Here is a 21,583-nt window from a genome sequence, read left to right as displayed (position 1 = left end):
AATTCAGGTCAAATACAGGCTATTTCCTTGTTCTAGAGTGGGAATACATGGACGCCAGCCTGTCTGTCTCTTATACACACACACATTCTTGCAATTTATAATGGAATAGATCAATTTGTTATGTGTAATAATTTGCAAGAAGTTATTAGTGTTAAGTTCGGCATAAAAGAAAACCAATACATTTTCAATGTCACAGTCTTGACTGGAAAAGTTGACGCACACCTCTCTCTTTCAACACACATTCTCACGGCCACTATCAACGCTGTCCCTCTGTGGAGATCTCAAATGAAAGTCAGAATACACTTTCTCCATCCTGTTTCATAACTTGGAAACTATGCCGCGCTCGTCATAAACAAGTCAACCAACCAAACAAGTAAAGCCAAACAGTAACTGTAAACAAATAATTGCTTCCCAACAGCTCAGCATGAGTGGAATTCCTGGGGCAGCGGGCTGATTTAGTGGTAAAAGAGAGCGCCCCACACAGGACAACTCACAGATTTAATTCATGTAACAGCTGATGTGTCTTCATGAAGTGTCCCTGTGAAAGACAACCGTTTGCTGTCTGCTCACTTGCTATAAATCACTCAGGATATGAGCATGAGCTTAGTAACACCATGTAAATAAACACATCGTTGTATATGATGAAGATGGTCACGTGAACATAAATGTGCTGTGCTACCTTCTATTTTTTCCCAAACTTATTAAAAAGAAAAAACTGATGATGATTTTTTTCAATAGCATCTTCTTAATTTCTGTATCAATTATGATGACATTTTAAAAAAAGTGTGTACAATATACAGTTTGTGTAACAATCAAAATTTTGCTTTAATTTTCATTCTCGCTGTTCAGCTACTTCGGCTAAACTTCTGTATTATTTAAAACCTGTTTACTGTATCATAGTCACTGCTTTCCTGTAACTGATGTGTAAAATGTTTTCCTCTTTTTTTGTGAAGGTTTTCTTGCTAAATTGTGGTAAAGAGATGTAAATGTATCATTATTCAAATATTTTCATGATAAAATTAATCATTGCTTTGTCTACATTTTTCAGCCTGAGGTGATGTCTTCAAATGTTTTGTTATGCTTTTTCTTTGATCAAAAAGCATAACATTTGAGAAGCTGTAACTACTATAATTGAAGTTATTGTCATTTTTGACAAAAAGGGTCAATTATCACAACAGTTACAGATTATGCCCTTACTTCTGATTAATCGACGGATCATCGCAGTTCTACATTCTTGTTTGCCTCAGTTCCTTCAAATTAACTCTAAACTGGGAACATTTTTGATTAATTGCAATCGCAATGAACTGTTACAGAAATCCTTTTGGCTGCATTGTCCCTTACATATAAGAAAATCCTTTCATCGGCCATTCTCCATGACACCAATCTCATCATGTGTTTACAAAGAGAGTGCTCTTTTATCTTCGCATCATGTGCTTTAAAGAAAAAATAATAAAAACCTCACTCTTCCTCCCTTGATGTAATGCTTTCTCTATTCCTCTTTGCTCCCCCTCTTTGTATGACAGCCTCCACTTCTTCTCTCTCCAGTAACTGCTACATTACAACACTCAAACTGAACAGCCAGGAAAACCTGAATGCTCACACATGAGATGTGATATCATCAATCCCTATTAGGAGGTCGGTGCAGCATTAGCCTAAAAACAGAGCCACTGGAGCTGCTATGCAACAAGTGTGTTGCTCAAGGACACTTCAGCAGGGTTAATGTGTGTGCTAGTTTGTTAGGACAGCTGACCCTGTTTGCTGAAGGTCATCATCTACGACTGTATGGAGAGAAACAAGAGGCACTTTGGCTGCCTGATGTCCCTCCATAATCACCATCATACATTAAGCACAAGCAGTTGTGCAAATTAGGTTGTTAGGCAAATTAATGCTTTAATTAGCAGGCAAGTCAAAACACTCCTCTTTTTGTAATACATGGCGGCCATTTGCATGAAGTCTGTGCCCGCAAGCATTAAAGGAGCAGGCCAGTGTTTTTATGTGTTCAACTCATTTACAACAAATGACACTGTACTTTACATGTACTTTACAGCTGAGTATTGACATTGCAAGTGGTCATTACATTCATTTTTTGAAAATCAATTTCCAATCAGCAGTTTGAAATAATCTAAAAATTATCATTGTGTGGAAATGTGGTTCAAGTAAAAAGCAAAAAAAAAAAAAACAGAGGCTATGAAAGAAATACCATCAGCTGCTGTCTCTTTAGTCTCTACTTTTCCATAAGCAGCACATTGTTCAAATCAATCACCATCAATTTCATAAAACATTGTTCTATGACACTGATGACCCATTTCAAGCATGTTTCAAGATGAGCTGTAACTATTAATGGATTACTTGATTAGTCAGTCAACAACAAACTATTTTGGTAATCGACTAATCATTTCAGTAATTCTTGAAAGCACCAATATCAAGAATAAACAGTTTTCAGCTTCTTAAATTTAAGGATTCACCATTTTTCTTTGTAATTTGATTAATTCACAATTAATGAAGAGTCTTTGGATTTTGATCTGGCTGGACGTGAATGTTGGTTGGACAGAACAAGCCATCAGAGATATTCACTTTGGGCCTTATTTCTTAAAACATACAAGACTCAGCAGTTAGTCATGGTAAACATTGGCAGATTACTGATAATAAAAATGAAAATAATTGTTATCTGACATGACATGACAAGACATGTAAGTTGATTTTCATACTGTACTGAAATCAGAGGGATTGAGTATAAAATTAAATAGGTTATAGGTTGAGTAGCGTCACTAGAAGAAAAAAAGCTATAGCTTCTACTGATATGTGAGGCTGGGTACATTGAAAAGTGAATTCAGTCTGGCCCCACAGGTGGCTGTGGATAAACATACTCCCAGACCTCCAGGTTTAGTCTCTTGGCCTAGACAATTACTTCATTGGAACGTCCCACTGGGAATATTTAACTCAAACAGGAATTACTTATCAGGTCATTAGTAAACCTCAGTGTTGCCTACCTGTGTCAAGGGATTATCACCTGGGATGTTGAGACTATTACCTACTAACATCTATTGAGACACAAAAAGCTGAGGATATTTGCACCTGATGAAAATGTAATATATTGGCCACAGGGTTACACTTGAGTCAAACAGGAAGAACAATATGATGACCATATGGGTTTCATTTAATTACGCCATCGTGTCTGCTTTTTTTTGGCAGTATAAACATAAAGGGAAGCACCTGCAATGTTTGTTTAAATCTTCTAAATTATACTGCTGTAAGTGTAGTAAGGTAAAAATGAAGCACTTGGCTGTTCTAACTTAATGGTTTTACAGGGTAAAACTAAAAATATAAGACCATAGTGTAGTGTGTGTGCATGTCTGATATTGAACTACTCACAGATGGAAACTCAAAGTCCTTCTGGGTGACGAGGTTGAGGATGTATTCAATCCGGTACCGGTTCTCTGGGCACGCCAACTGCACCGGCGGTGTGAGGGTGCTCATAGCTGTTACTATGGTCTGTCACAAACAAACAAACCCCAATAAAATGCATTTCAATGTGGATCACAGAGACACAGAAGATGGATATAATTTCAAAAATTCCAAAGGTAGTGGATTAATTGCCTCCGAATCTGTATAACCGGTTGGATCAGTCCCAATAAAAAATGTCATGAACACAGTCACTTACCTCAATAGCCTCTTTTATATTATTCTTGATGTCCTGAATTTTCTGCTTCTTCTCTCTGGAACAGACAGACAGGTTCAGTGACAATCAAGTTAAAATCATATTAAAATGATATTTTAAAAGGGTGCTTCAGTGATCTAGAATTGAATTTCCATAAAGTTGGGGGACTCAAAAGTGGTTGAAAAAAATATTACCATCAGAGGCTGAGATGTCCTTTTTTTTAGTTCCTGGTATGGATAAAGCTCTGAAAATGCTGGATACTACATTTCACATTATGTAGCTCAATCGCATCTTTTGTTCTACTCTCCCTGCTTCCAAAATGACCACTCTACTCAAACCCTTCACCTCCAGGTTGTAATACAGGCTTCTGTTAACAATTGTGAGTCTCAAGGCGAGTCTTTTGTGTGTTTGTTTTTTTTAAACTTTGGAGCGCTCCTGCACCTCTATAGAAATGTTTAAACAGTTGTTTTCACAGGCTGCACAGTACTACTCCGTGAGATGATTTTTTTTTTTTATTGCAGTCTAATTTTTGAGTCCAATAGCATCAGCATGTAGTCACAGACAGGACAGAAAACAACAAAAATATCACAGAAATATTTTTTTCAAATTGAAGTGTTTCCAATAACTTCTGGCCTATTAGTATTGTAAATAGCCATTTAAATACCTAACAATAAAACATTTTAAAATCAAATGATAACTTAATGCTCCCTGTGGACAGGATAGTGCATATTAGCAAAATTCTACGAATGATAGTTCATGAAATGTCTTGTCACTTCCTCTTAGCATTCAATGATTAGGTAAAAACAGGAGTCACTGCAAACCACGGGAGCAGCTTTATACTGACAAAAGAAAACAGATGGCATGCTCTCATTTTGAACACAAAAGACGGTTTAGTTAGCAAGTACTGTTTTTACTGAAGTTAAACAGAAGTACAGTACAGGGAGGGAGTTCCGTGTTACCGTGACATTGTACAGTGCGGTGCATTGAGTTTGTTTTTGATCTAAAAAGGGTAAACAGGCCTCGGTTGATACACATAGTAGAGAAATTATGTCGGTCTGCTTTGAAGGATAGCTGTTTGTACAAGACATTTGGACTTTGTGTGACAGAAATGCTTCTAATAAAAGGCAACCATAGCGCCAGTTAGCCTATCTTTCACCTTGAGCCTGACACGACAACACCGCATTGTGTTTACAATAGTTCTGTGTCAGTGACAAAGGGGAAGATGGGCCTCTTTGTTCTGTGCCAGTTTCTACTTTTTCCCCAAAGGACACTGCCACGCTAGACCAAATCAGTGCAGATATTTATCAATTTCTTTAGACCATTACAGTTAGCATTTTTGGGTTCAACTCAAGCATTTGTTTACCAAAATCAAAGGCTGCAAGTTTCCTTCACAACATGTTGCTGCATGATGGATCAGGTTTTTAGATGTGAAGCACCTTAATGGTAGTGGTTTTGTAACTTACTTACAAATACACTCTCTACATTTAGCAGGGTGCAGATTGTCCACTGGGGGGAGCTGAGTAGTTCTACACCTGTCTCTCATTTTTACAAGTGAAGTAGTTGCATTCAGTTTAGACATAAGATGCAAACGTGTTAATTTACCACCTACAGTCACAGACCTTTGTTGCTTTGTCTAAAACAGCTTTTTTTTCTTCAATAACACATGCTCTTGGTCAAGCAAAATGAACAAACAAGAGTCACTAACATGGAGGCTAAAGTCTTGATTTGCTGGAACGAAGGTGAAGATCAGGTGAGAGCACAGAGGATCTTAAACTTACAACCAACTGAATACAAACAGCTTAATACTGAGATTTTTTTGTCTCACACCAAGCTCCTGATGAAACACAAAATAAATACAAAATGCATACACATATGCAGGCGCATTCACCTTCCTGGTCCAAGCTACGATATCGCCTCAATACTATAATAATCTTATTTTGGCCTTTCATAAACATCTATCAGTATATTTCCGCTCTAGCAGATGCCTCAATAACACCTCAACGTAAAAACGGGAGCTGATTATAACCAGGAAGTCTAGAAACTGTTCCCTCTGACAAAAGGAAAGCCTCAAAGCCAAAGTCACAAATCTGGTTCAGAATTTGCTTCAGAATAGCTTGTATTAATCGTGAGTTGTCACTTTTCCACTAAAATCATATTATATACTTGACTGAAAAATACGCACAGACCACAAGTTGCATAAAACTCATTTACAAACGGTAACAGAAGCCTGAGAAGCCTGTGAGGTCACCGTGCATCAAGAAACAGAGAGAAAGAGAGAGAAAAGAGGGGGTAAGAGAGAGTTTATTGGGTTATGAGGGAGATTGAGAAGGCCTTGTTTACATTTTCAACCTGATAGTCATTAAAAATCACATGGTCGTGTGTGTGTGTGTGTGTGTGTGTGTGTGTGTGTGTGTGTGTGTGTGTGTGTGTGTGTTCCTCCAGTATGACTATGTGCCTGTGTTTGAAAGAGAGGGGAAGACAAAGAGAGGAAGAAGACAACAAGACATGACACAACATGTTACGTGACCACGTCTAGTGTTTAGGTGAATAAAAGCAGAGAATTGACAGATGTGCAGACGACAGGGACTCGGGCAGAAATCAATATCACAATAATCTGTGGAGATTATTTTCAGTGAAAGACAAAATATGTCCCACAAAGTCACAGTCCTCAGCTTCTGCCCACTTAACAGGTCCAGTGATGAGGCTGGCGGTAACGTGCCTTGCCCAAGGGCAGCTCAGTCATAGTTTGAAGAATAGAGAGAGAGCTGAGTCAGTCATTCATTCCTTTTCCAAATCAGGCCAGCAATTGGAACCAGCAGGCTTCCGGTCACAAGCCAATTACTCTGACCTTTAGGTTACCACAACACTCGATCCATTCACCCAAACTCTTTCATCACAGACATTACTGAACCCTTTCAGTCCCAAATCAGTATATTTATGTCTTGCCTCAGGATCCAGGATTGATAAAACATGTTACTATGCTTGTCATGTGGACACCCACAAGCAATTAGCCTGCACTGTAGTTTTGGTTTTAGCAGACGTTCAAAGATAAGATGATCCATTAGTAGACACTTGGAAAATTATATCTGACCACACATGAAAAGTAAAGCAGTCAAACACATACATATGGAGCAACATACATATAGTACTTCAGTTTACAACACATGAGGAAACAAAGGAGCCATATATGGTTTAACAAGGAAACAAATCAACCACATAATCCGAGCAGTGTCACAGATCTGACTGGAAGTGATGTGCTTCTGTTAATGAAGACAGACAACCACCTGTGTATGTGAATGAAGACAGACAGACAGACACTAAAAACAAACAAACAAACACACAGACACAGTCACTGCTCAGTGTTGTGGAGTCACGCGCTTGGTCATACGCTCTTGTCTGCCTTAGGTGCTGATTTTCTAGTCTAACCTTGCAAAGATGCTTCCATCGCCATCCCAACCACCAGAGCAATTCATGCAAAGTCTCACACACACACATACACACACGTGAAAGTTTCCATTTTGCTTACTGAAACAATCACAAGTCAAGGATGTGATCCAGAAATCCAAAAAGCAAAACAATTGAGCAGCAGAATTATAATCTTTTGTAAGAAATACTTGAGACGAAAATAAATACCTGACAACAAAAGTATGTCAAAAACATACAAATCAATGAAATTTAAGCCACAAAAGCAGAAGAATGTTTATCTAGACAATAAGGGGCATAAACTTAATGTTTTCTAATGACAAAGGACAAAATAGTATCTGTAAAATAATTCCAGATGCTCATTTAACTGTTTGTGTTGGAAAAATCATGTCTAGATAAACATAGAGGCATGATAGAAAGCTCAGTTCAGACAAAGTACGCATCCTGGTTTACCACTGTGACACAATTTATTTTTGCACAAAAAAATGTGCTACATGTTCAGACATGATATTCTGTTCTATTCTAAGCTCAACGGACAACTACTGCTGTAGTTGCTAACTACACCTTGCATAAATACAACATGAATCACCATTCACTGCATTCTGTAAATGCTTTTCCAATAAGGCTTTGCATGCCTTGAATGAAGCTTGTTTTAAGATATAATTCCTGTCACCACTAAGCCAAGTGATTGAAAACTATATTACTATTTAAATCACAAGGCTCAGTCATAGCAATTAATTCAGCATTCAATATTCTACGTAGTGAGGTTCGACCGCATTGACTTAATTGGTATCTATGTTCATTTTACATGGAGCAGCAAGCTAGCCAGCTTCAGCGTCTCCGACACATACAGTGGGTGAGTTGCCCATGTATTACAGCAGCCAAGTATATTTGGTGACCCATCCTAGCATTTTATACACCTTTATTTTTTATTATACACCTTTATAAAACGTACTGCTGGCATAGAAGGCTGGTAACATTGTTAGTAGAGAGAAAACTGAAAGGAGAGGCAAGGCAGAGTACATGCATTAGAATGGACGATCAAAGCAGCAGCATGTAGGACTAATGTAGGCAAACTCTTTAAGCTTTTCTGAAGACAGTTGATTTTTGAGTTTCATCCTCAGGTTGTCAAATATCATCATACTATTAACATAACTTCAGTGCTCTAGTCTTTAGTTATTTTGCAGAGGGTCAAACTTCCATTTCTGCACACACAGGTTATGCTCTAGTAGGAGAACACATGATTAAATCACTGTAGACTAAAATCATATTATTTTGGCTGACTAGTATTGTTTCATCCACAAAGTAGCCATAGAATCCTAATGTCTGCATCCCATTTAAGCCTCCTACTAAGTCCACACTGCAAAAACATTCGGCACACCATGATGAACAATTAAAATGCCACAACAAGATCTAGATGATGGAAGCTAGAATTAAATGTTCCTTTTTGTTAGCTGCTTGAATACACTTTAAATGATATGGGTCACACAGATTCATAGATTATGTATCATAGTGATGTACAGTATGTATTATTGACTAAGGCATCGTGGAATATACTGCAGTTTACGACGTTAGCCTGCTCCTCAGGGCAGCTTCACTGTGATAAACATGTCAATATTCAAAAGACAAAGATCACCAAATGTGCTCTGTAGCATCTGAGAGGAGGTCCAGATTAAGCCGGGACATCAGCTCTAGACTTGGGACCCAGCCGTTACAGCTTAAACCGACTGTCAATATGCTCATGTTCACCTACTAGGCCTTAAGTCTTTAGTATCATACTTACTCTGCATTGAAGCCGTTGACATGTAGGATCCTCATCTGTTTCACTATGGTGCTCTTTCCTGACTCTCCAGCTCCTGAGAGAGAGAGAGAGAGAGAGAGAGAGAAAGGCAGCGCAAGACAGAGACAAGGAAATATTAAGGATCTGCTGACATGTGAAACAAAACCACAGACACATACACACAAACACAAGGTTGGGATTCAGACCATACACATTTGTCTGACATACCACCTCACAGTACAGTGTGTATACAGTTGTTATATTTCCCATATTTGGATACAAACACTGTCTCTGACTGAAAGGTTTTCAATTTGGAAGTTCATTCACTGTTTTGGCTGTGCCTTACTGCCTTACTGTGTCCTACAGAAAACTGTCAATGAACAAACAGAGAATTTCATACATGACTGACTTTATTTGGGAAAACTGCGAGTGGAGGCAAGGACAGTGCTGCATGGTCATGGCTGGAATAATAAACTGGATTATTCCACTAGATACTGTGATCCCAATCACAAGATTACTTTTTTAGACTGGATGATGACTGCTGTTAGACTTTTTCCATATAAAGCAAGTTCAAACATTTCCCTTCAATTGCAGGTGTATTAATAATCGTGTATTCTTTTAAATGTATGTAACATCTGTCCAGCGACCACAGATGGCTAAGAGTCTTTTGGCTAAATGTTCAATAAACCAATACAAAAAACAAAATAAAATAATACATTTATCTTAGGATGCAGTATGTCTTAATTTTTACATAGTCCTTGTGCAGCTGTGAGTCTCATTGCAAGATAATGTTATTTATGTCCCACCAAAACATGTTGTTTGACAGACTGGCAGTTTGCACAGTTTGGTATTAGGATATTATAGCCAATAATTCCCACACATATGACCTATTCGAGGTAGTCTTGTACAGATGAGTCTGAGACTTCATGCATTTTGGTGGCTTAGCAAGCTACAGTGCATACCATGAACTCATTACATCATGCCTTCAAATCTGACGTCATCATCATGCTACAATGTCTGCTCTCTTCTTTATTCTACCATCTCCCTTTATCTCCCCACACTACACTGTCTGAAGTACCAACTGGATTCTTTGTCTTTATTATTTTTTGTGATTTATGAAATACATTTTTATTAATGTTAAATTCTTGCACAGCTGTTATCAAGAGAGCACTGCATTTGGGGAGTGTGGCTGGATTATAGTCTGCAAAGAAAACCATCTGCAAAAGTACCATTTTGAGAATAATGGCCATCAGTTGTTTGTCCAACAGGAAATATTCCCAAAGTCGGTCTGTAATTCCAATTAAACTTAAAAACATAAACCAACAGAGAATTGGAGTCATATTTCCAAATAACTTAATCAAACTAATTGATTAAAAATTTGTTTATATTGTTGAAGGACCTCAGGGAACTTAAGTGTGGTGACCTTTTTAACACACAATACCAGAAATGTGTGTAACTCTAATCTGAAAGAGATACAGTTCAGGAGAAGACTGAGTTAGGGTAACACTATAATCTACCAGATTTTCAATATAGTTTTATTTTCTGCTGAAGAAGTTGTGAAATATATCAGATAACTTGTCTTATTATGTTAACAGCTAGTATAGCCTCTGCTCTAAAGGATCCGTAACCCTATAGAAAAACTTCCTGATAACATCAGTGGTCAAATTTATACAATCTGAACCTGAGAAGTGGACACACATGGGCAAAAGTTGCCACTAATGTAGACACAGATGTAAACTGTGCAATATGTCAATGAACGGTCATGAACTCTGATCAACCAAAATGTGAATGATCTCTGGGGCAAGATGCAACACTGTCTGTTAATTTAACATTTACTGCTGTTAAATAACATAACTATCCAAGTGACTTACTATATAACAAACATTTGCAGAGCTTTGTGCAAACAGCACTGTCCCTTTGAATTGCAAATACTGTGGTGAAATTGATTTATAATTGCTCTGTTAATTCCAAAACTTGCAAGGATTTTACGAGAAAGTTCACTTCAGTTGTGTCTTTGTAGCCAATATGTATAAAGTCAAATGAATCTTCAATCAGATAAGGTATACAAATACAAAAATAAATAAACTACCTGATTAAAAGATGCACTCAGGTTTGTGTTGCCAAATGCATGGTGATTAAATCCTATTCAGGTTATTTTCTTGCCAGTTTGTGCTGAATCTGAAAATGTATTTTGACTATATTATAAAAGATACAACATTAAGAAACACAATAAAATTTCAAAAGTCACCAGCTGGATGAATGTTATAAGAAGCTTGAGAAGTGAATGGGATCCACTACTTATGCTCAAGCATCGCATAAATGCAAAATGTTTAATTTTTTTAATTGTTGTAGGAAATTTAAAAATGTTACATTCATAAATGGATACCAATACATTGATTTTACTTAAAAGCTTGTTACCTGAAGGTCATGATAATGCTCAGTATTTCGGGTCTAGCTTGTAAAGTGTTAGTTCGTCAACCTGGGGACTTAACATAACTGCTACCCCTTGATATAACACATATTTTGTGTCATCACTCCGTTAGGAGGTGTTAGTCTTCAGAGTAAAACAAACTCTGCTAACATGGGCCATGAAACCAATAACACATTAATTAGCTGATCTACTTAATCCAATGAGTAGTGTAGTCCTAGCTGCAGATTACAATTATACTGAGCAGCATAAACCAATGATCAACAACTAGAGCCTGGTGGGTAGACATGCTAAATGTTCTGTTCTGAAATGGATGGCCTGTGTGTGTGTGTGTGTGTGTGTGTGTGTGTGTGTGTGTGTGTGTGTGTGTGTGTCACCTGCACATAACACAAAGAATGACACCACAACTGTTGAACAATTAGCCATGTTTTGGCTCCTGGTTGCCACTTTCCCTACTAGATGCTTTAAACTGCACTACGTCAGGCACCATCTTTTCCAAGCATAGGGCTTCGCATACATTTTTGACAGTGACCCTTTCAGGCTTCATTTGGCTTTGTTCACTGTTTAAACAAACACAAAACAAAACATATCCTCCAAAATATGCAGAATCACAGGCCACAGGTCTGCGATAAAGTCAAACTAGAAGATTATATAATTGAACGGCAGCTAACTTTACGGCAGACATCTTTGTTTTGGTTTTCATGTGGGTCCTGTCCTTCTGCTTTCCTAAAGTCACCACAACTTCCTCCCCAACATAAATACAGGCGTCTCGTACAATACGCACCCTCACTGGCATTTCTGTAATCAGATATTATGATTTTTACAAAGAACACCATGGCTTCTTGGAAGTGGTAAGCCTGCCAATGGATATACGAGGAGGGTACAGAGCAGAGCACAGCAGGGAAAAGTTAGGCACTCTTATTTGTCTCTTATGTAATGTAGAGACCCAACCCACCTCCAGTACACTCTGACACACACAACCACATGTTGAGTCTTACACATGTTCATTTCTCCATTAAGGAGGTTTCAGTGTGTTTTTTGTCTTACAGTCACATTATCTTTAAACACAGTCTGGGCTACACACTTTCATACTGGCATGTATTGTACAACTAATGTGCCTTTCAGGCCAACATACATGATTTGGACTAAAATGATTGCTATGTATTCACAAACTAGGCCTACTACAGCTGAAAGGGGATATTCTGTTGAAAGCATGAATAAATCAGCTACAAATGACAATAGAACCAGTTTTGATTAATGTGGATGGTTGTTTTTTGTAATGATCACTGACAGCAGCTTAACCACCAAACATATTCACTCAACATCACTGTATACTCTCCCACACTCCTGTGGACCCTGCTACAGCATGTTTTGGTGTTGGTAGTAATGGACTGTCAATTTGACAGCAACATGCTGAAAACCCAGCACAGTGCTGCATTTTTAGCCTTATGCAATGGCAAAGTCACACTGTTGACAGTGTTTCCCAAAACAACATCCCAGAAGGTTATGCAGGGAGGAAGCAAAGCCTCAACTGTGCACACGGAGAGGACTTTCCTGTAGCAAAGTAGCAAACATATTAAACAGAAATATGATTGAAAAAAAAAAACTCACCTAAAAGTAGTAGTCTGTGTGTTGCTCTGTATATCTGTTTGTCTTTTTGGAGCTGCTTCTCTATCTTTTTGTTTGCTTCTCTTTGTGCCTTCTCCTCATTTCTCTGGTCTTCGGTCTTACTGTTGCCCAAACAACCCATCTTCCCGCAAGAAAAAAGAAAAAAGGGGGTCCAGGGGAAGGAGGAGGAGGAGGTGGAAGAAGAAGAAGTGGAGGTGGAGGGGGGTATGTGGAAGAAAAATAAATAAATAAACTAAACTAGTCTAGATCCCTCGCTTGTCATGCGGATTTGGCAACAATGTCAGCCACATTTACACAGTTTAACGTCCCCGGCCTGCTCCAAAAACTGTCCGTGGTGCAGCACTGGAGAAATTATGTGTCCATAACGCCTATTTTGCTGTCAGAGAAAGGGCAGGATACTGTTGCTGACGACACCGAGGCCGCCTTCTCAGCTTGCTGAATCCTGCTCGGGCTTTTTCCTCCTTCACATGCAGTATTAGTTTTTGTTTTGTTTTCCCTTCTCTCTCCCCCCGAGTCAACTGTGTTACGTTCACAGCTGTAATCCACAACGTCCTTTAGGAGACCAAAAATCGTGGTTTCACCTCAAACGGAGGCAGAACAAACAGCCTAATTTGCATCTCCAAAAGCCCGGGTCTTGCGTCTCACTGCTGCCCGTGACAAGGAGCCGAACTCGGCGTGTCCGAAAACCTCGCCCGTGCTGTGGTGCGGCTCGTTTCCACGTCTCCTTTCATGATAAACATTTCCATAGGTGCACACTTGTACTCTGTATCTATTTCTCTGTCTCCCCGACGGCTGTCTTCGTCGGGGGGCCCAGCAGGACAGGAGGGAGGAAAATAATATTTACACCCAAACGAGCTACATGTGTGATAGTCTCATTGCTTCCGTCGTCATCCGGCTCCTTTTCATTCGCTGCATCAAATCAACCCGAAACAGCTCCAAACTCACTGCGGTTGTCTTTTCGGCTGGATCCCCCACCACCTCCAACTCCGACACGATCCAATATCTCCCCGATTTGTCCTCCTTATTTGTGATGGCTGTTCCTTGCTGTGTTTTCTCCTCCAAAGGGCCTTCTCTCTCTCTCTCTCCCTGCCCCTCGCTTTTGTTGCTGAAATGTGTTATCAGCCCCTCACATCACCACCGAGCCTCCAAAAACTGCGCACCGATAGACTTTTTTTTCCTCTTCAAATTCCCGGTTCGGGTCCGACGAATCCCTTCAAGAAAGGAAAAATCATCAAAAAAGGGCAAAAGGGAAAAGAAAAAGAAAACGTGACCAAGATGCGAGAATCCCTCGAAATGTATCCACGTTTCTTGCAGGTGAAAAAGCAACCCCCGCTGTCAGGCTCAGTTGTTGTAGCCTACATAAGGCCTATATGTGTACACATACACACGCTCATACAAACATAAGCTACATATATATATTCCTCTTGAATCCGAGGTGGGTAAATAGGCTACAGGCTTGAGACTACATGTGCATTTACATTCACAAAAAAATAGGACGCGGGGTTGTTGTAGCAGCACATTCCCACCGCGAAGGCCGCTCCCCTCCTGGCCGCTGGTCGTGGAAGGTGAAAGACAGGAATAACCAATTCTTGGAGGTTATTATTTTCTCCCTTTCTCTCTCTCGCTTTCTCTCTCTCCGAGAATAGTAGCCTACATTGAGGAGATAGACAGCGCTGAAGAGAGACGGGGTGGGGCCACACGGCGCTCATTGAACCCTGGGAAGGAAGGACCGAGAGAGGAGGAGAGGAGAGGCCGCTTCGACTCGTCACGTGGGCCGGGCGCGGAGCAGCGTCAGCGGCGCGGCTCTGCGGAGAAAACGGCGCCCTCTTCAAAGAAACCCAGGGCACACGGTTAGAAGGGTGGGAGTCATGAGCAGCAGCAGCCGGGCCGGGGGCTCCCAGGGCTGGCTACACGGCCTGTCACAGGACACACTCTAAATCCCCTGGCGCCAATCCGAACAACCCAACAATGGTACTTAAACAACAACAAATGGTACATGACTGTATAGTCCAGAGAGAATGTTTCATCTATGGATGACAACTTAGGCTGTTCTGTGTTTCTCAAGCAATCATGGTTGAAAATATATAGCTGGTATGTTTGTTTACAAAGATTATTGATATAAATGAGTCCTGAAAGGCATCATAAAATCTAAAGACCAGCTGGAGTAGGCTAGTCCTTGTTGTTTGTTTTAATCATATTTCATACACCATCTATTAATAACAACTTTAATAGTGTTAATGTTAAGACACTCACTAACACAAACATTTAGGAACAAATTCACCACACATGATCAAATATCATGGAGCCACATGACAGTGTCCATATGTTCTGGGTGAAAAGAATATTACACTCAGGACTCGTCTGTCACTCGTCTGTCATCAGATACACACATATCCACCGATGTAGGTTTGTGCTCTAGAAGTTTATAGTTTATCTAACCTGCACGTCTCTGTAGGACTGTGGGAGGACACAGCAGCACCTGGGGGAAACCTGTTGACACATGCCGGACATGCAAATAACCTGAACCCAGGAGCTTCATTGTAGGTACTTGAAGGCATCATGGTGCAAGCACAATGTGCAGTCATTAGCTGTCAATAGTAGCCTTTTTTTATTTGGACCAATCATTTTAGCCTAATTGTGGTAAAAAACAGACAAAACCAAAAACAGATAACAACATAAACAGGTACAGTAGACTGTGTCTGAACAATATGCAGTATTAAAACCAACAATTCCAGCTGGTCACTAAACTCATCATCAAGATGTTGTTTATGAATGTGCAACAAATCCTCTCTTTTAAGCTTATTATATTCACTTTTCTGGAGAGCTGTTATCATTGAGTAAGTACAATTTCCTGAGGATCTAAATAAAAATTCAGATCTAGTTCATTTAAATATGTTTTATTTTGTATTGGATGAGGTTAGTCTGCATTAAAGGGGGCAGGTGGGCCTTGCCGGAGGTAAGCGCTCTACTGAATGCCATTCTAGTTATTAATTAATACAATTAATTTTGAATAAGCAGTCATATTGCCAGCCTTGAAATGTTAGCATCCTTGATGATAAAACAACAAAGATATATTCTAACAACTAATGCGGCTAATGATTTGAGGCTAAATAAAGATATTCTGTAAATGTTAAATGACATAATACTTCAAATGAGTTATGCTGTTAATTATGCTATTAAATAAAAGGTTCATGCTAGTTACAGGGACAGGCCATCAGCTCTATTGCTGTTAGGCTTGCTAAACACTAGGTGGCAGCAGTCTTCTTACTCTGAGCTGCATGCTTGGGGTTAATGACATGTGTGTCAAGTCAATCTAAACTAGCACATCATTCTCAGACATTTCAGAATATGTAAAAACAAATCTTTTTATTTATAAAAAGTGATTTTGCAAAGCGTAATTGGTTTCCTGCTTAAGTTGCTTACTTACTTTACTGAAAATAGCAAAGGTTAAGTTTTTATGTGAAAGGTGTATTAGACAGGACTATGTCCATTTCAGTGTCAAGTCATTCTTGACTGTGTTGAACGCTTCAGGATTTGAATGGGTGTTTATTATGGACTGTAAAATTTAAGATCAAGATGCCTTTATTTGCAGACAAAACTGCTGTTTGTTTTCTGTAAACCATAGTGCTTCCCTTTTCTTCTAATAAAAAGCAGATGATCTATTTCCTTCACTTTTCATGACTTATGAAAACACCCTGTATCCTCTAGCCAATCATCCAAACTCCACCCAGATCCATAACCAGTTCAAAAAGTGAAATACATCCATGAGCGTACTAAGAGCTGTGTATGAATCCCCCGGCTGTCCACTGGGTTTTGTGGTGGGCTTTGGTAGTAAGTGTTGTGAAGACCTGGTGCTCTCTGGTGCTTGAGGCCAAATCGCTCAAAATCTCTGAGGAACAGCCTCCATTTGGACTAACGTGAAAACATTACTGCCACACCTCGTTTCTTCAGTTTGGTTGTCAAGATATGCTTTCATTATACTTGTACATCAGCTGGATTAAGCAATTATAATATACACATATATGTAATGAAAGTATATTCTTTGCCTATACCAAAGTCTGAAAATCTTGAGTCTGAGTCTAATATTAAAAGCGAATACAAGTCATGACTTCAAACTTCAAATCACAATTTCCCGTTAATTGTCTCAGCATCCACATTCTTTCACTCCACTTCTATGCTTGTTTTGGAAACATTCGTTTTGTAAGTGTGTTTATATACACAGTCTACGGTCTGTATTGTTACCAGTTCCGGCCTGCAATGTAAAAATTCAAATTGCAGTGTCCTTTTGTAGCACGTTGTTGATTCCTATTAAGCTTCTTGTTGTGGTAAACACAAACATTCTCATGAAACTATTAAGACCAAACAAGCATTTGAATTTGAATTTTCAGCCTTTCAGCTACTGCTTTCCATCCTTTTCTTCAGTTCCATTTGCATTCTCAAACTTTTCACCTATGACATTTGCATACTAATAGTTAAATGATTTACATACTGTGGTATTAATGCAGTTTTGCGCTGTAGAAGGTAGCGTGAAAAGGTGCAACACTGATAGAGTTTGGCAAATGACCATATGTAGATGTAAGAGGAACTGATATGAGACCGTTCACAGCAACAGATCAATATCTGCTAAGCACTCATCAAAACCAAGGCAATAAAATGTGTAAGAGTTTCCCAATCATGCATCAGCGTGCCAGTTAGTCTATCTTGCTTAAACAAAACTGATTCTGGCTAATACATGTCAGCACTTCCTCTTATACACGAGCAGCGCATAAATTATTGATTAAGCTCGAGCCCCAATTTCTAATCTTTAAACCAAACCAAAGCTTTGACAGTCATCCTGAGACAACTTTCCAAATAGTCTTCCCTAATTTTCCCACCTTTGATCTCTTAAATATTATTATGTATAATGCATTTATATTAACATTATATATAATACACACACACATACACACCCTTCTCCCCCAATAGCACCACCCAAGACTCATTTTTCAGCACGTCTGCTTGCAGTTCTTTTTAACTGCACTGTCATGAAATGTTAGCTGCCTACTCAGCACTCATTCTCATCATAATCAATTTAGACCTACTGCAGACGGGTAATTGAATGTGTGTTTTCCTCTCATTGAGTCAGAGGGTTTATCTGCCCACAGAGGAGCATCATCTGCGATCATCTACAGATAATACACACATTGAGTTTATCAGTTTAGTTTGGGCTTAGTTAACAAAGTTGGGATTGTCTGGCATTAAGATGATTATAGATCATTAAATTAGATGCCATGATATTCTGAGTATTTTGTAAAAATGTTAACAAGAAATTAACTGAAGCTCCTTTTTTTACACCCTCCTTTCCCTTTCATAGTGTTTCCCTCATTTCAAGCTGTGTGACGCTGAAGTTGTGTCTTTTCAGCACCACTCTCATTAGTTTGTAATTAAATACAGCAGTCACAAGTGGGGTTCACTAATGATTTTTTTGTACTGTACTGATTATTTTCTCTATTAATCATCTGGTCTATGAAATGATAGAAACACCATTTGCCATGTATTGAACCCAAGCTTGTTTTGTTTAGCAAACACACCAAAATCCATTTATCATCCTTTTGATTTATAAGACTTGGCAAAAACAGCAAATCCTCATAAATAACAAGGCTGAACTGACGAAAATTCCTCATTACATTTTTTTTCCTGATGATTGACTGATCAATTAATTGACTCCATATTGAAACTCTAGTCCTAAGTATCTGCATAGAGTTATCGATGTACATTATGTAGAAACCTTACACTTAATATTAATTAGATGAGTAGCTGTAGGCCAACAACTCAAGACACAATACTTGTTTGATTTCATTATAACATTTTAAGTGATTTTTTGCTTCTTAAGCAGTGTTTTCTTGTTCCACACTGACTGCATTGACTTCCATACAGAGTAATCACCAATTCCTCTTCAAATTGAGTACACTTTACAGCATCCAGTTTATAAATTACCTGTGTGAAATTATTATTTAAATGAGCACTCTTGTTTAAATATCTGTCACAGTAGTTAACCGAATTCGTCAGCTTACTACCCTCACTGTCCTGTCTCATAGTCACAGCAGCTATTTCAGCAGGTTTACGTTGTTACTTTATGAAAAAAAAAAGTCATTTGTCACAAAAATCATCGTATTACATTTTCCTTGGAGGATGCTGCAGTGATTCCGCTAATATTAGTAAAAGCAGAAGTTAGTGTTTTTGCTAGTCTCAATCCTTGCATTGATCATTCCTCTGTAGTCACACCAGCTCTTAATGGCCTCACAGCCATGAATATTAGATACACTTCCCTTCACCCCACAGGGCAAATATGATGAGCCAGCCTGACGCGGCTGTGCGGAGACAAACACAATGCTGTATGAGTATCTGTCTGGGTTCAGAAATAAAGAAATTAGTGGTGGTTTCAACATAATGCGTGAATAAATGCAAAGATGCCTGCATGCACATTCACTACGCTCAAAAAAGACTTTCATAAAAGTTGTCATAATACTGTCATAATCTAAAACTCACAGTTTCTCTCTGCGACTGCTGCTGCTGTTTGTTGCTCTGGATTTGCGCATTAATGGAAGTATGTTTTTCAGTCATGTAATGATAAGCGGATATTCTCCTGAGTGAGATTAGCCTCAATATGAGCATAGTAACAGAGATGCTGGGATACAACCCATTATGTCTGAGAGAGGGAGAGGGAGAGGGAGGGAAACGAGGGTGTGACGGAGACACCAGCAAAGAGGTAGTCATCATCCTCACTCAATTTAAAATCAAGATTCTCGACATTCATGTAAATTTTGGACTAGCATCGCATCTGTCTTGTTTGAGTGTGTTGGACTCAACCTATACTTCTTGAATTTTTTCATTGTATTGGAGGATGTTTTGACCGCGACTACATACATTTTCTTCTGAGAAATGTGTGAGCAGGTTGGAGTTTCCCTCCTCACTGCCAAGACATATAGAGGGTGATAGTATCTAAAAAGGCAGTTTGGGTGTCTCTGACACAGAGAAGGCAACATGGCAGGAGACCTACTGGTTGGGATGCTCTATAACTTATTACTACCATTGGTTCTGCTGACTGGTGAGTTAATGTCTCTCTTTAATTATTTCATTCATATGCATTTTTGCTTATAGAATATACAGATGGTATTTTCAATTATTTTCCCACAAACTGCTTCCTTTGGTGGCTTTTGTTTTTGCATGCTATCAGCACTGGTTTGATATTTTTGTATATCAGGTATAATTCCTCCTTTTAGTGGAAACAGTTCATATTGTAGGTAAAGTATCAGTGAGGTGGAGAAATTCTAGTAAATCTTAGTTCATGTGTGTTACTGTTGCAGACAGCTGGTGTTCTGCTAAATATTACTGAAGAGAGACGCAACACTGGCTTAGTCTCAGGGATTTAAAAGGCACTCTGTTAGGTGCATTCATATCTTATGATACATAAATGAAGACTTGAGCGTTGCTATTGAACGAGCATTTCGCAAGAAGCAGTGTTTGTTGCCAGTTCAGGATTGAGATGCACAATGCTGACCAAAGATTTACCTGAACAGTATAGTATCTACTATGATGTGATTCTTCTCGTAGACACTATCTGAGAGCTAATGTTTTTTTTACCTTTGCATGTTGCTATGTGTTTCAAATGGGAAGTTTCACCTCACAAATTAAATTTGCTCACTAGCTGAGCATATATTGTAAAAGGTGAGGATAATTTAAAATTTTGGAATAGTATCAAAATATGTTACATTTGATTTGCTGTTGCTGCTGTGGTGTTGTTGTGATGAACAAATAGATAATATTCATTTTCTTCTTACTGTAAGAACAGTATGAAGGATACAGATTGTTTTACTCATGTTTTATCTTTAGCCCTGCAAACCTCGCACTGGCAGAGCACTGTTTACCATCACATCAATTTACATTACATTGTAGTCAAGATGCCAATGTTTCGAAAAGTTACCAAATATAGGCTGAATTACAGGAAATAGTTAATGTATAAGACATCTAGAATTTTCCATTCGATCTACTTCTGTAATTATAGAAAAAATGGTGTCAAAGTTCAATACATTACGCCCCAGACCAAACACATACAGGACTTCTAAGTGATTCAGTGAGAAAAACATTTATTTAGCTGCTTTCAGTAAATCTGCGTTTAAAAAAGGGATTTTGCGGATAGTAAATTTAAATAGGCTTTTCTGTCTACTTATTTAAGCTCAGGCAGTCACTGTGGAGGACTTTCAATTTCATTATGTCAATTGAAAATAACCAGGCAGATATTTTTCTATTTCACGTGCCACAACACACACGTTGATTTAGGTGAGATGTGAAATTTTCAGCACATAATTATTTGTATTAGTTTACAAACATTCAGGCAGGTTATACTCACACAATTTATTTGCTTCTTTCTTTTCTTTTAGAGTTTCCTTGGTTTTCAATGACACCTTTTTTGATTGAATTAATCAGATACAATTATATTTAACAGATGAAATATGTGTGTTCTTTCCTCTGCACCTCAGCCACTTTGTTCCGTTACAATGGTCTGTCAGTGGTGTATTTCCTGTTTTTGCTCACCTTGCCACTGCTGCCGAACCCCACCCTGGTGACCATGAAAGGTGAGAGGGGACCCAACGACTAATTATATTATATTTATGATCTTGCAGGT

At 38.7% G+C, this 21,583-nt stretch overlaps 1 protein-coding gene across 2 annotated transcripts in view; it reads right to left on the bottom strand.

The window, feature by feature from the left end:
- gnas (GNAS complex locus) overlaps nt 1-21,583 on the bottom strand; it is a 34,896-nt gene that overhangs the window by 10,048 nt on the left and 3,265 nt on the right. The window contains exons 1-4 of one of the 2 annotated variants that reach the window (XM_030423149.1): nt 12,901-14,678; nt 8,865-8,937; nt 3,662-3,716; nt 3,373-3,492 (exon numbers count right to left, since the gene is read on the bottom strand). In XM_030423149.1, the coding sequence (XP_030279009.1) occupies nt 3,373-3,492; nt 3,662-3,716; nt 8,865-8,937; nt 12,901-13,039 (387 nt within the window). In that variant the 5' untranslated portion in view covers nt 13,040-14,678. Of the gene's footprint in view, nt 1-3,372; nt 3,493-3,661; nt 3,717-8,864; nt 8,938-12,900; nt 14,679-21,583 lie in introns of those variants that run through there. The other variant, XM_030423150.1, reaches the window with a different exon arrangement.

Source organism: Sparus aurata, chromosome 7 (assembly GCF_900880675.1).
Source record: "Sparus aurata chromosome 7, fSpaAur1.1, whole genome shotgun sequence".
In the NCBI taxonomy this organism is placed as follows: domain Eukaryota; kingdom Metazoa; phylum Chordata; class Actinopteri; order Spariformes; family Sparidae; genus Sparus; species Sparus aurata.
This window is presented reverse-complemented; position numbering and strand designations above follow the sequence as displayed.